At 33.6% G+C, this 14,019-nt stretch overlaps 1 protein-coding gene across 6 annotated transcripts; it reads right to left on the reverse strand.

Moving 5' to 3' along the window:
* Window positions 1–2,095: 2,095 nt before the first annotated feature.
* LOC122568321 (myrosinase 1) lies at window positions 2,096–13,233 on the reverse strand. Of its 6 annotated transcripts, none has more exons than XM_043727945.1 (9): window positions 13,054–13,223; window positions 8,279–8,341; window positions 7,731–7,846; window positions 7,518–7,651; window positions 5,765–6,441; window positions 5,513–5,663; window positions 4,581–4,822; window positions 4,087–4,245; window positions 2,096–2,761 (listed from the first exon to the last, which is right to left on the reverse strand). In XM_043727945.1, exons 2-8 carry the CDS (start codon window positions 8,326–8,328, stop codon window positions 4,125–4,127), a joined length of 1,491 nt encoding a protein of 496 aa, XP_043583880.1. In that variant the 5' UTR covers window positions 8,329–8,341; window positions 13,054–13,223; the 3' UTR covers window positions 2,096–2,761; window positions 4,087–4,124. The 6 variants fall into 6 exon arrangements, with proteins under 6 accessions (XP_043583880.1, XP_043583879.1, XP_043583878.1 ...); XM_043727944.1 differs by lacking the exon at window positions 2,096–2,761 and adding an exon at window positions 2,954–3,568; XM_043727943.1 differs by lacking the exon at window positions 2,096–2,761 and adding an exon at window positions 3,659–4,000.
* Window positions 13,234–14,019: the final 786 nt, after the last annotated feature.

The following is a 14,019-nucleotide window of genomic DNA, read 5'->3' on the forward strand; positions in this document are numbered from 1 at the left end:
TCTACTAGCATTTAGTTGCTATATAAGAAATAGTAAGTGAAAGCGTCACATTGTGTACTTCACATGTCTTACGTCAACTCACTTAGAGTTATACAATGACAATCGTACGAGAGAACACTTAGAAAGTACCAAAAGAAATTCTGTAATCTTAAACCTCGACAATATAAATTTATAATTAAACAAATCACAGAATAATAATTAACAGAAGCAATAAGTAGATACAATACAGCAAAGACTACCGTAGTCTCGTAGTAACAACTAGAACTAATTAATCGAACTTCTTCATCGCAGTCATCGGAGAAAAATTATCAGAATTCGATGAAAGATGGCATCTTCCGTTCTTTTCGAACGCTTTCTGCTCGCACAATCTACGCTACAACAAACTTCTTTGTTTCCGTGTTTGATAACGCGCCGTCCGTGCATCTCGAACGACTTCCGAATTGTTCTCGAAGGCAAAGGCAAACGCCTTTAAGGATCGCGATGTCGCCGAACGATAATGGCGCGCGACTGTTTGTTAGAAAAGTATCGGAATCAACTTGAGTAGTGATAAACAGGAAAGAAGAAAAAGGAACAAGAATAGTGGAAACTGCTTCGCTATTGTTTCATACGATTTTCTCGACGTTATTGTTTTGTATGTCGTTGCCACGAACTTTTACAATTACACACTGCGAAACATCTTGAAAATCTTTCTCATATTCTTCGACTGTCGTACGTATCTTAGCGATTGTATACCCTTCAAAAGTTACGTTCTTCTAGTTTCTTTAATCGAATTATCGACTGTTACGGTGGAAACATAAAATCTCGAGCTATTACTCGAGCGGATGATAAAAGGGAAGAGTTCACGGAGAGAACTCTACATCTAAATTTAATCAAAAATATCCTTCATAAGTAAGTACTTTAAGATTATTTATGGATTTGTATGTAAGAGGAGTTGTAACAGGAATAATATAGCCCATATTAATTTTTCAAATTAGCCTCGGTCTTTAATAATTTCTAACTTTGTAACAAGTAAATTGAAATGATTTTTCGTGTTACTTTGGGTTTGATACGTTTAATGTTTGTTACGTGCTATTACATATTACGATATTTGAATCCGTTTTGTATACGTGCGTCTTACGATTATTACACAACATTCTTGCAATATACGCGACCATGTAGCCTTGGCACCTTTTTATTTCGTAATTTACTGATTAAGAGAAAACATTTATATGTTACCCTGTAAACGGTAAATAATTTCTGGTGAATTTTCTAGGCAATAGAATTGTTGCGTTTTCTATAGTGTTCAATAGGTCGGATGAGAGTGTAGTGAGTGACAAATTTTGGAAGAATAAACATTTGGGTTCTTGTGAGTTTTGCAAAGAATAACAAAATACAAGCGTTTTGATAGAAGAAGAAGATACGTAGAATGGTAAAGCACAAATACTTTCGTCATACTCTTATCATATAATCATGACTTATCATAATTATTAATAGGCAATAATTTATTTTGTGGTAATTTATTATATACAAAAGACAATATATACCATATATAGGTATTAGGAAATTACGTGTTATTATTTACGTGTGTAAATATGTATATACATTTATATATACACATTGTTATATCTAAACAACATGTATCAGATAATAGCGAAAAGAGTTATGTGATGACGTAACAGCAAAATTTTTCATTTGAAAGTTAAACTTTTAAGAAAAAAATAAACAAACCGCTGAGCCGTAGCCTTGATAGTTGGTAATAAATCAAGCAGTTTACATTTTCACATCACCAGGAAATCTGTATTTTACCACCAATAACAATTCTTATCTTCTGATCACTTATGTACATCTTTTTCTTTGTGTCTTTTTCCTTCAGCCATCGTAATTGATTCAACAACAAAATGTTGACATTAGGATAGATAGTAGCACGATGGATAATAAATTGTAGTGCGTTAGTAGTATCGGGGGAGGATGATAACCATTTACGAAAGGTATAAGGAGGAGCTTTTTAGTGGGTTGGAATTAACATCTCGCTAGCCCCACATATCCCATTAGTTCGGGCTAATGGGTCCCTTGAAAAAAGAAAGTAAGAAAAAGAAGGAAGATAATAACCTAGTCATTTCCATATTGACATTATTATTATATATGTGTATAGTCTGGTGTAGATAGGGTCGACTGAGGGAATTTTACATAAAAGTTATTTCACGAAATAACCAGAATTTTATGCCGCCAAGAACTGTAAACGAGAGACTCATGCTTGTATGAAAAATGAAAACCGCTCACATCGCTAAAGACTAGGAAAAACTGATGCCGCCAATGTTACGGAAAGGATTAACATAGACGCGTGGAATATTTAACGCGATAATCTCTTTTCATTTTCCTGTCTACCATTCGTTCTGGCGTATTTCTCTTTCTTTCGCGTAATTCCTCTTTACTTTTGTCGGTCTGCAATTTCGTTAGCCTATTTTCAGAAACATTTATCCTTGTTTTTTCATCGTCTAATTCTACCTTAATAAAATTAACCGGATATAGCGATACTTCGCGCGGGCTTGAATTCTCTGAATTTACTCCTTCCCGGATAAACGATAGCTAATCCCTCTCATGGGATTCCAGAGCACAGATTTTCGGCCTCTCTGCATATATTACACGTAAACGTGATATTTACTCTGGGGAACAAAGATTTCCTTGAGAATATCCAGCCGGCTTCAGGCTCAGCTGAGTTTATTCCGCTCGATTTTTTGACATCGCGCGTACACCATTACGCTCTTTCCTGTTTGTATGGCCCCTTGAAAACCAGAAAGAGAAACCTCGCGTTGAAAATGGATATCGCGATTGTACCAAACTACAGGTATATCGTGTTATTTATAAAAAGGGAATGAACTGCCAAAAGTAAACGCGAATGGCACGATACGAAATGTAAGGTAGAAACAAGAACATATCTTCAGGAGTACTAAACATTGTTAAGACTAAAGTCGGATCATATTGAAGAAATATTTATAGCAATGTTATTAATTCCTTTATCACTAATAACAATTTAATCCATTTACTAATATAATCTAATATGTATACTAATGATGATTATAGTTACAACGTTGGAGACTTCACATAAGCTAAATAAAAACTACGAGCGAAGAGCACGATAAGCAAATTTAAAATCTAATAACCAATTCCGTTTTAACAAACTAACGTCAAAATTACATTTATTTGACCGTGAATGTAAATAGGTATGTATTTTTTCACCTCATTTATATACAACATACACCTCCATTCGATTGTTTTGTACGATGTTCAACGAAATCTTGAAAGTTACATGCACGATGCTATAAGATAATTACTGGAAAACAACTGCGTTAAGCAGAGCACGATCCGTTATTTTGCTTTTCTCTTCGTTTTCGTTAGCTACTGGTTGTATAGAAATGTGTGCAAACAAGACAGACACTCGAGCATTTACAAGTCGAATTTTTATCTCTTATTTCTAGGCCTTCGTAGCCGGCGCTTTATCTCGCCCTTGGCCGATTCGATCTTTCAATATGAATAGGATATAAACGCAACATGGATAGACGTCCGTTAAATGAAGTTCTTCCTCGTGAAGCTGAGAATGTTATTCGATGGCATAAAAAAGGAAAAAATCGTATACGTGTTTTCATACAAATAAGACAATGTCGAAACAAAACCACAAGCATAAGATAACAAATTAATTTAATATTAATGAACTTAACGCTTATAGGTCAAAGTAAAATTTTACATGTTTTAGTATTATTTTTCTATACACATATCACGTTGTTATTTTTTCTACTCTTCTACCCATCTTTTTACCCATACTTCTTTAATGTTATACATTTCTTAAATATAAAACTTACTTGCTGTGATGAATTTTTATCCACGCTGGCTTTTAAATTATTAAAACCTCCAGCCGAAGAAAATAAACACGAATGAAGTTAAAGATATAAAGTTGTTTCGTAAGATTTTAACGTAAAACGAATGAAAAATATTGACCAAAAAGAAAACTTTTCTGAGAATAAATCTGCAGAAACATCATATAAAAAGCCATAAATTCTTCTGTACAAATTAATTTATTAAGATGATCGGAATCTTGTACGCAATACTTACGAATATAAATTGTATATGACTTAAGGTGATCAGCGATTTTAACAGCTCCTATCAATTTTTCCAGCGGCTATAACATTTTGCCACCAGGAAGCAGACTTTTTCAACATTCGTGGTCTCTTTGGATCTTTGAAGTCGACAGAGACGATACCAAAATGTTCGCTAGAAATTATAATACGTACTATTAGTCGTTTCCATCGGCATGAATATCCTGTAAGTTCTCAAAACAGATATTTTGCTTTATATCAAGCAGATATAAAGTGCAACATATATCGCTCAGGATACTAGGCTTCTGTATTTGTAAATATTAATATGCAGATCTGTGTCTTTTATTTAAATCTGTATTTACTGCGTTTCGCGTGTTTTGATAATTAATTAATTTTAAAAAATGAATAAATTCACGATGTTAATTTTATATCTACGGTTCTAGACTATTTTATGATATAAAAAAATCACTGTATGTTAATCACTCTCATGTTAATTTCGTGATCGCTTACCTGTATCCCCTGTCCCATTCGAAATTATCCAGAAGCGACCATAACATATATCCTTTTACGTTCACACCATCGACGTGAATGGCGAGAAGCATCTGTCTTAAATATTCGCGATAGTAGTAGATTCTGTCGTCGTCGTTGAGTATTCCGTGATCGGAAACACCGTTTTCAGTGATATACATCGGTGGGTTGCCGTAATTTGTCGCCAACTGACGGAGAACATATCGGAAACCTTCAGGTACAACCTGAAACACGTAACGAAAGATTACTGTAACACGCGTTTTATGCATTAATTATTTTCGTGACATATAAGTAACATATGAATAAGCACGTATGTTTGTTTATTAAATTCATCTTAATTTGCACAAAGAAATATTTGCAATTACTAAATTACATGTCGTCTCCTATTACGACAGAAATATAATTATATATATTTATCTATTTCTATCGTACCATTATAATCATAATAATTTATGTGTATTACGCATATTTATATTAATATAATTGTTGGTAATTTTTCTGCTAAGAATATAACTATTATCTCGTATAAAGAAAAAGTGTTATTGAAACATACTGTTAAAATATTAGTTCTAGAATATTCCATTTTCCTATAGAACGAAGGATGTAAGACGAAGAAAAATTTCAAGTAAAATTTTCTAGCAGAATTTAAAAAGTTTAAATCGTATCTAATTAAATTTTCTCTCGTAACTCTCGACCAATCTTTATTGCTTTTATAACTCGTATAATGTACAATACGATAGAAAAATAGCAATTATAAAGTTCGAATCTTAAGAATCCTTTCTTTAATAATTCATTCAAACTCTTTTTATTTATTTATTTTTCTTCTTTATTATTTTCTCTATCAAAAGAAATCAAGATCGTTTTCTTTTAACTACTCAAGTTCCAAACTCAAGACTCAAATGTAAAAAGAATACCTTCAACCAGTCAGTAGCTGACGATTTCCACAAACTATCGATAGTCTCTACCACTCCTTGGTCATTTTCATGGGATGGTACACGTCCCATAGTACCAGCTGTAACTAGCCTGGAGGTGTAATGATTTATAGCCATAAAGTCTGAGCTTCCACTGTAGAAATAAAAATAATATTAGATATAATTACTGATAATAGATGTTTGTTTCACCGTACACTTCAATTTCGCTTCAAAAAGAATAAAACAATTCAATACTTTATATATTTGATCCACTCTGCGTCGAACGTGGGTAGACGAGATTTCATGTAACCTTGCTCTGCGCTCTTGTTGCCCACCATTTCTTTCATCACAAGTGGATAATCGCCCTCCTTGGAGTATATCGGGTGCATGGTCCAACCAACGTTGAATTGAAAAGACGTTTCCGCAGCATCGACGGAGTCAGCATTTTTCGGCATATAGGCGCTTAAATTGATCAGAACACCAACTTCGCCATTATATTTCTCCTTAAATTCACTCTCGTAGATCCTATAGGCTCTGGCATGCGATTTCAACACGTTATGTATGCACAAGTACTCGCCGAATCCATGTAGAGTTTTACCAGGAGCGTGTATACCAAGACTGTAGCCATTTTTACAAATAGCGATGGGCTCGTTTATCGGGATGATTTTCTTCACTTTCGATCCATATTCGCGGAATACGACTCTCGCGTAATCGCCGAACCAGTCGACCATTTCACTGTTCAACCAGCCTCCCATGTCTTCAAGAACTTGCGGATGGTCCCAATGGTAAATGGTCAATACTGGTTCGATGTTGTTTGCTATGAGCTCGTTGATCACATCATGATAGTACTGGACGCCATCCTTGCTGATGTTGTTCGCGAAACCCGTCGGCAGGATTCGTGTCCAGCTCACGGAGAAACGATACGAATTGAACTGTTGAAATGTAAGAAGAAAATTAGCTGGTTTTGTTACTATCTATCGGCAGTTTTGATGACCAAATAGCAGTGGTGACTGGTACTTTGATCCCGAATTTCATGAGTCTAGCAGTCACGAATAGTCATGGATTCTGGATTTCCATGGACCTAATTGGGCTGTTAAAATAGTAAAGTCTAAGTTAGGAGATTGATTTGTGTAAAAGGGATACGTAGTTACGTGAAGATTTATAAGATTTCTTCTCATCTGAATTTTGACGCGAATCAAAGCAGTATTGAAATAAATTGGACACTATATGAGAGGCTACAATAGAAGTTCGATACAAACAATGTCATTGATTTAGATTATTCAATTTATTACGGTACTTCTATTGTGCTAAATGTAGAAAAGTTCGAGTCGTATAGAGTTGCGTTAAATTATACTGGAAACTGAAACGTGTCACTCGAACATGAAGCTTTTTAAATCGAGCAACAACTGGCACGTTCTGAGCAACTCCGTTACTTAGAAGTGACGTTTTGACATATGTAATTCCGTGTAAGTTGAGTGATTTACGTACAACAAATTCGAGTATAATTTCAAAGGAGGATGTTTCATTCCTTTCCTATAATATTCAACAATTACAACACGTATCCGGTATAATTAATTGCTATCAAGAGTTACCATTTTGTTGTACATTGTTATAAAATTACTCCTTATCTACTTAGGGTTTCAATCTGATCAAGATACATTACGTATACGTATACAGCACTCATTATATTGATTCTACTGTATAATATGAATGAATCCATTATTCATGACATGTTATGATATATATCAAAACAATTTTGCACATTTAAGTTAAGAAATAAATTCAACCAATTACATCACCAAAAGTTTTATAAAAAATTACATATTATTAATTAATAGAACATGCAAATAGAGATACAAGGGATCAAAGGAAACAGTTCAACCCAAAGCTACAGGGCTGCAAGTAGAATAAGCATCTTAGAGACTATAGTAAACAACGCATTTGTACAAAAATGAAGAGCAAAAATAAAAATACCACTGCTATTAGCAGAGTATTACGATATATTTACCCCAAGCTTCTTCAGAATAGCAACATCCTCTTTGTATTGATAATAAGAGTTTGCAGCAACATCTCCCGTGTCGTTGTTGTAAACGCGGCCTGTACCATCATGAACGAATCGATCCCAAGTACTTTCTCCTCTACCTATGTTTTCAACGTGAAAGGAAAATTATTTGAAGAATTCACAGATTTGGAAGTCAGAATTAAAATTTGATCAACCTACCGCTCACATTCCAGGCACCTTCTATTTGATATGCAGCTGTCGCAGCTCCAAAGAGGAAGTTGGGCGGGAATTTCAAATATTCGTCCTTATCTTCTGCATCTTCAGCACATGCAGAGCTAAAAAAGAAGGAACTTTTAAAAAATGATCGACGATTCAACGAGAAATCTCCGTTTGAAGAACTGTATTGGATCGATCGTCGAAGAGTCGATCGTCACGATTGTAAATGGAAAATTTATTTATTTACTGAATTTTCAGTAACGTAAAAGTGTTGAATGTCAATTCTTTGAAACGCAGCTAAGTGTAAAGCAGAGAAAAAGGTAAATAAAATTGCTTGTTTAAAAGTACAGATTATGAAAATATCGATCGATAGAACGATTGATTATCGAAACATTGATTAATGTCATTCGTAAGAAAGATTAAAAAATAAAAATTGGAACTGAAAAAAATTTGATATATTTTCATTTAGAAACTTTGTTTCTGCTTAACATGAACTTAACATTAATATTGGAAAGATTTTCTTAAAGAAGAATAGAAAATTAAGTACTCACATTGCAAGTAGAAGAAGAATGCTGGATCCCAGCGAGAGCGTGGCTGACATGTCTGCTTGAAAACTATAAATGCATCCAAAATTCTTACAGCTTGTTTATATACTTAACATGTTGCTTTCATATGTTATCGAATCTTATCGATAATATGTAGTTCTTGAAATGTTTGTATATCGCGTACCTATTCATCTTTTTAGTTAATTGAACGTTTAAGGATCTTATCAATATCTTCACATAATCTCAATATCTAAATAATCTTCACATTATTTTTCAAATAATTTCTTATCAATTTACTTTATTTTATCAGTCTTTGAAACATTTTATAATATCTTTTTAATAATAACATTTTTAATACTGTAAAACGCCTTCAGACATATACATATATATTTTCTATACATATATATATATATATATCTAGACAACTTATATTAAACTACGAATATTGAAAAAGACTATGAATTTTTATGCATGTGAAGTATACTACTCATACTAATATTTAACATCTTGTTATCAGCATAAATTTACCAATAACTTTAACCAGTAACTGACGTTCTTTTGATAAAAAATTTCAAGTTTATAAACTTTACGTAAAAGACCAATTTGCGTGTGACACTAACGTGGTGTCACAGGACACTAACATTTGGCCTACGTTTGATTATACATACGTTGATAGCCACCGGACGTGAAGGTGTTACGTAAGTGAGAGACATGGCAGATAGAAACAAGACAAACGGACGCGTTTAAGAGGCATTCGCCGAAACGCGTCGTTTCTCCGTTCGAAATACCTCGAGAAAAATCATTCCAGCGGGTAATACGTATCCTGACAGGTAATCTCCGCGAAACATTCGGCTATAAGGTTATATAAGCTGGATAGAAAAATACGCGTGGAGGTACGAAAACTTTGTTGTCGCGAAGATACCACCTACCGCCTCCCCTTCGCCGTTCTCCATTTTGTTTCTCGATATCCCGATACGAAATACGTTGTACGTTCGCCGTGCCGTGCACAGGAGACGCAGCTTTACGGCAGTTTGCAAAGAAAGTGGATCACAGGGTATTCTCTTCGGCAGAGGATAGGGAACATTATACGAGTGACAGTCGCCTATCACTGGAAGAAATCGGGTCCGCCGTAATTCCGTCATGCGAACGACAGTCATTCGAACGTTGCACGTGAATGCGGCCTGCACGTGATCCAGACATACGCAATCAAAGTCGATTGCGGGTCATTTTTTCTCTAGTTAAATAGATGAATGTCGTCGATTATCTTTAGAACTTCGAGTGCTCGACAAACTTTTATGACATTTTATATTTTTCTGTCAGGGTGTGATAAAATGAAAAGAAACATATCACAGGAATGACTTTATAAACAAGATGTTTGGAAATTAAACTGGTTGGCACCATTTTTCCAAAAGTATCTTAATTTTTGTATTGGAGTTAGTGATCAGTATATATTCAATTCTTTCAATTGCTTGATCCTACCCTTCTCCTTCTCGTTATTCACAAATTATTAATAGTTCGCGAATGTTTATGTGCATTTACATTTTCGCGAATACAACTAGAGAAATACAACGTAAGTAGAGATGTATCCCACCTAGTGAACGTAAGGTTCACTACAACAGATATTATAGATACTTCGGATATTCTATATATTTAACAATGGTATGGGGAACTGAGTGATAGAAAAATTCGCATAGTATACAGAACTATAGGAGCGTTCTCAAATTTTCTTTCGTGGAAGAAACTTTATTACATAAATAGTTTTTCAATACTGTATCAAACATGGTAATCACGATAACCATAAAATATACGAATTCAAAGGTTTGGATCGTTTTATAGCTATGAGACGAAGTCTTATACTCGTAAGATACTCCCTACAATGCATTGGGTCGGCAACTAAGAGATTGCGGATTTTGTCAATACCATCTAATGGCAAAGTCCGCAATCACTTAGTTGCCAACCCAATAATATCGGATGGCGAGCGAACTTATTACACAACCTAATATAATAGATGGCCCTTTTTCAAATTTCTTTCTTAGCATATCGCGAAACAGTTGAATTTTATTGATAAAATAAATCTCACCGTAATTCGATAAATCTGTTACATTTATCAGAGTAACTGACGTTTTGTTAAAATCTGTTCCTCCACAACGGGAGATTTTCGTCCGATGTTACCGGCGGCGTCTCGATGCCGCTAAAGGAAACGCGATGGAATTTTCTGCACTGACGTACATCTCCGACCTTCTTAATTGAAATATGATTAAGAAATGTTGCCGCGGCAGCCAGAGCTTTCCCATTTTGTTAATTGTCTCAGCTAATTCACCTCTTTCTTGCGGATAATGCGGTAAAAACGTTTTCGTCGTGTTTCGGGTCAACACGGAGAAATGTTCGATAGATAAAGTGCTGCCGATTGGCTATGTACGTATAAACGATTCTTTGAACTCGCGAAACTTTCAGATAGAATTTTACGATACCCTTTCCTTTCGCAACTCGATTGTGACGAGAAATTGATCGTGGAAAAATTTTAAAGAGGCTCGGTGATAGCAGAGTACGAATAATTAAGCATCGAGCGTTAATTAAAAGTACTTCTTACCGATACAACGTTAAATTGCGAAGAAGCGGTAAGATCTTCTTATGTGGTCGATTTGCTAGGAAAACGACGCAGAGGAAAGTTGAATATTATAAGTTTCTAGTAAAACAATCGTTTGTTGATATACATATTAGATCGCGGATTACTTTCACAACGCAGCAGGAATTATTATAGTTTCGCTAAGGTTTACGATATTTCAAATTATTGGAATTTTATTGTATTACTACAATGTAATATTGTAAATTGTAAATTTGTATGTAAATTGTCTCGATATTATGTTTGGAAAATTGTTTTTTATGAATAACCGTTAAATAATTTAAAGAACGTAAAAACACGCGTATATTATCGAAATTTTGTTATTAAAATGATAAAAATGTCGAAGTGATGCGGCAAATAAGATATTTAATTCATTGGCAGAGGATAGTAAAAACAAAATGATATATTCGTTGTTCATTAAATAAATCTAACGAGTGGAAATTTATTATCGAATCAGGTACTTTCACTCCATGATGGAAATAATTAATCGAACAATCAAGAAATTGATCTACGACAATAAATTTGAATACAATATTTTTGTCTAACTGATTAAACTTTTCTAAAAAATTTACATAACCCAATATCTTAACAAGTAACTACAAGGCTTACTCTGTTCTACTTATCCGTTATCATTTATTAATTGAGATATTGACCAACATGAAGCACAAATCAAATAATTTTATGTGTATCGCGATAACGAGGTGCGATGTTGTAAGTGTTGTACGTATTATCGCGTTGTTTGGACAAATGATCAAACTTGAAGATAACATTAATCCTGGCTTTATTTCCCGATTACCGTAAGCATTGGTTGTACTCGAAATTCCACTTATCGTAGGCCAATACGTTCGTATAGGACAGCAAAACTGTATTCTATGTCGTCGTTGAATTTATGTTTACGTATCCTCTCTACGTACTGTTCAATCGAAAATTTATATCGAACAAATCACGTGAGCACGATTGATAGAATGACGAAAATGATAAATCGAATAAACGAGGAGAATAAATCAAATAAATGTGGAAAACGAAATGGGACAGAGTTGAAACGAAATAGAACTGTCGTTGAATGATTAAAAGTAAAATAGATGTCACAATACCACGTTGCAACCACAACAGATACATTCGTTGTATATTACGACGCTGAATATTTGAAGTAACTTTTAAAGAGTATCACCGCTTCCATGCCACGAGACTTTCAGTAGAATTCGTAGACCGTAACATTTTTAGGGAGGAAAATTATTAATGCACCAGTAAGTTTATCTAAAGTTAGTGAAATATAAAGTTTTTCCAAGTTATTCGAGTTTTTAAAAGGAAATTCCGCTGTTAAAACGTATTTCAAAAGGGTGCTTCTGCATTCTCTGTCTACCCTTTCTTGCCTAATAATAAAAATATTCGTAAACGTTATCGTATAAAAAGTTGAATCGATTCATTGCGCAATTATAACTTAATCACGAATATGTGTTTTGAAATAATATATTACAAGAACAGAATTCCCTCTTTTTCGTGAATTTCATTTTACTGGATGTAGTCTCTTTTCCTTCCTATAAAACTTCCTATTGAATATTTTTCGAAAATAAATTCATTTTTCTTTCCTTATGAATCACTTTTCAGAGCCTCATAATCTTAAGATGTATTTTTGCTTAAAATCTGTTGCTAAAACCTAGCTACATATATAGTAAAGACACACCTAAAGAAGAAGAATTGCAGATATACTAACATGTATCCTAAAGAGAAAACATGAATCGTAGTTGGGTGTTTTGCGACTTATACCCATGATATAAAAAATCAAGAGAGATTGCTTGCATCTTATCGACACATTCAATGTCGACTAACACGCTGTCTTCTTCGCTTTGTGTCTTGAAAGCACATCCACCGACTGCGGATTATTATCCATTTATGAGAGATTTAAAAGTGCAAAATTGCATAGAATACACATAATACGAAAGAATGTCTAAAATATCTAAAGTATAATGATTCCTATAATATTACTTGACCAATTAATATTATCTACTATAAACTTGGCTTATATAACTGCACATCGAACGATTCATAACATAATTGAACAATTAAAGCAAATTCAGAAATCGATTTACATTACACTAGCTTTTCGTTCTTTGATTATTTACATATTAAAGTAAGAAATATTTTTCATTCGAAATACCTTTTGGTATTTTAAAGACTTTCACAAAATTTGATAATCGATGCTGATTAACAGGTAATAGCTTTTAACGTAAAATCACGAAACCGCAATTTCTTATGAAACAGTTCACAATAACGTACATTTTTTAGTACAAGTAGACACTCGAGACTGGACGGTATTACCGAGAAACTAAAACTAAACAATCTCTCCTTGAGGCTCTACTTATATGGATATCTACATATGTATGAGTATACGCGTCTCTCTCACTGGCGCACGCTGACCGAACAATTCTTCAGTGGAAATTGCCTAACAAAGATTATATTCTACTAAGTTTTCAATAGTTCCTTCCTGGTAAACGAAACTATGACTCAGTAGTTTATAATATACATATATATCGCTTCCCTTTCGACAATATGTTGTGCAAAAATAGTTAAAAATACACACATTCTGATACAGTATGCTACAATGCCTCACGTAGTGAATATATATTTCATATTGTAATATATTGCATATACATTGTAATAATTGAAATGAATTAGAAATAATACAAATATATGATTCCATTTAAAAATGTATGTTGAAATAAGAAATTGAAAGATGAGAATTTTATGAAAAATCTTAAATAAGTATATTAAATTATTTAAAATATTTCGAACAAATGCTAAAGTAAATTTCGAACGAAGAAGATGAGATTGAAGAGACTATAAATTTGATCAGTATTATATAAATCAGTATTATATAGTGTACAAAATACTATTAATATTCTGGACAGGATTGTAAAATGTATATAGATATACAAGTGCGTGAGTGATTTCCAATGAATAATTTAACGTGCAATGCTCGACAAGATCGTGCGGTATTATACATACATTGTAATGAACAGGAATTTTGTTTGTATCGATCATAACATTTAGTGGCTATCTGTACGTGTAAAAGCTGACGTTCGATCGGTATCTGATTTTCTCCATTATCGAGTTCTTCGATATA

Source organism: Bombus pyrosoma, linkage group LG6 (assembly GCF_014825855.1).
Source record: "Bombus pyrosoma isolate SC7728 linkage group LG6, ASM1482585v1, whole genome shotgun sequence".
Lineage (NCBI taxonomy): Eukaryota > Metazoa > Arthropoda > Insecta > Hymenoptera > Apidae > Bombus > Bombus pyrosoma.

Excerpts from the sequence above, each read along its gene's own strand:
- LOC122568321 (XM_043727945.1), bottom strand. The coding sequence starts at position 8,328 with ATGTCAGCCACGCTCTCGCTGGGATCCAGCATTCTTCTTCTACTTGCA. Across the intron at positions 6,442-7,517 it reads CTATTCTGAAGAAGCTTGGG|TTCAATTCGTATCGTTTCTC; the intron begins GTAAATATATCG and ends ACATTTCAACAG. Across the intron at positions 5,664-5,764 it reads GAGTGGATCAAATATATAAA|TGGAAGCTCAGACTTTATGG; the intron begins GTATTGAATTGT and ends TTATTTCTACAG.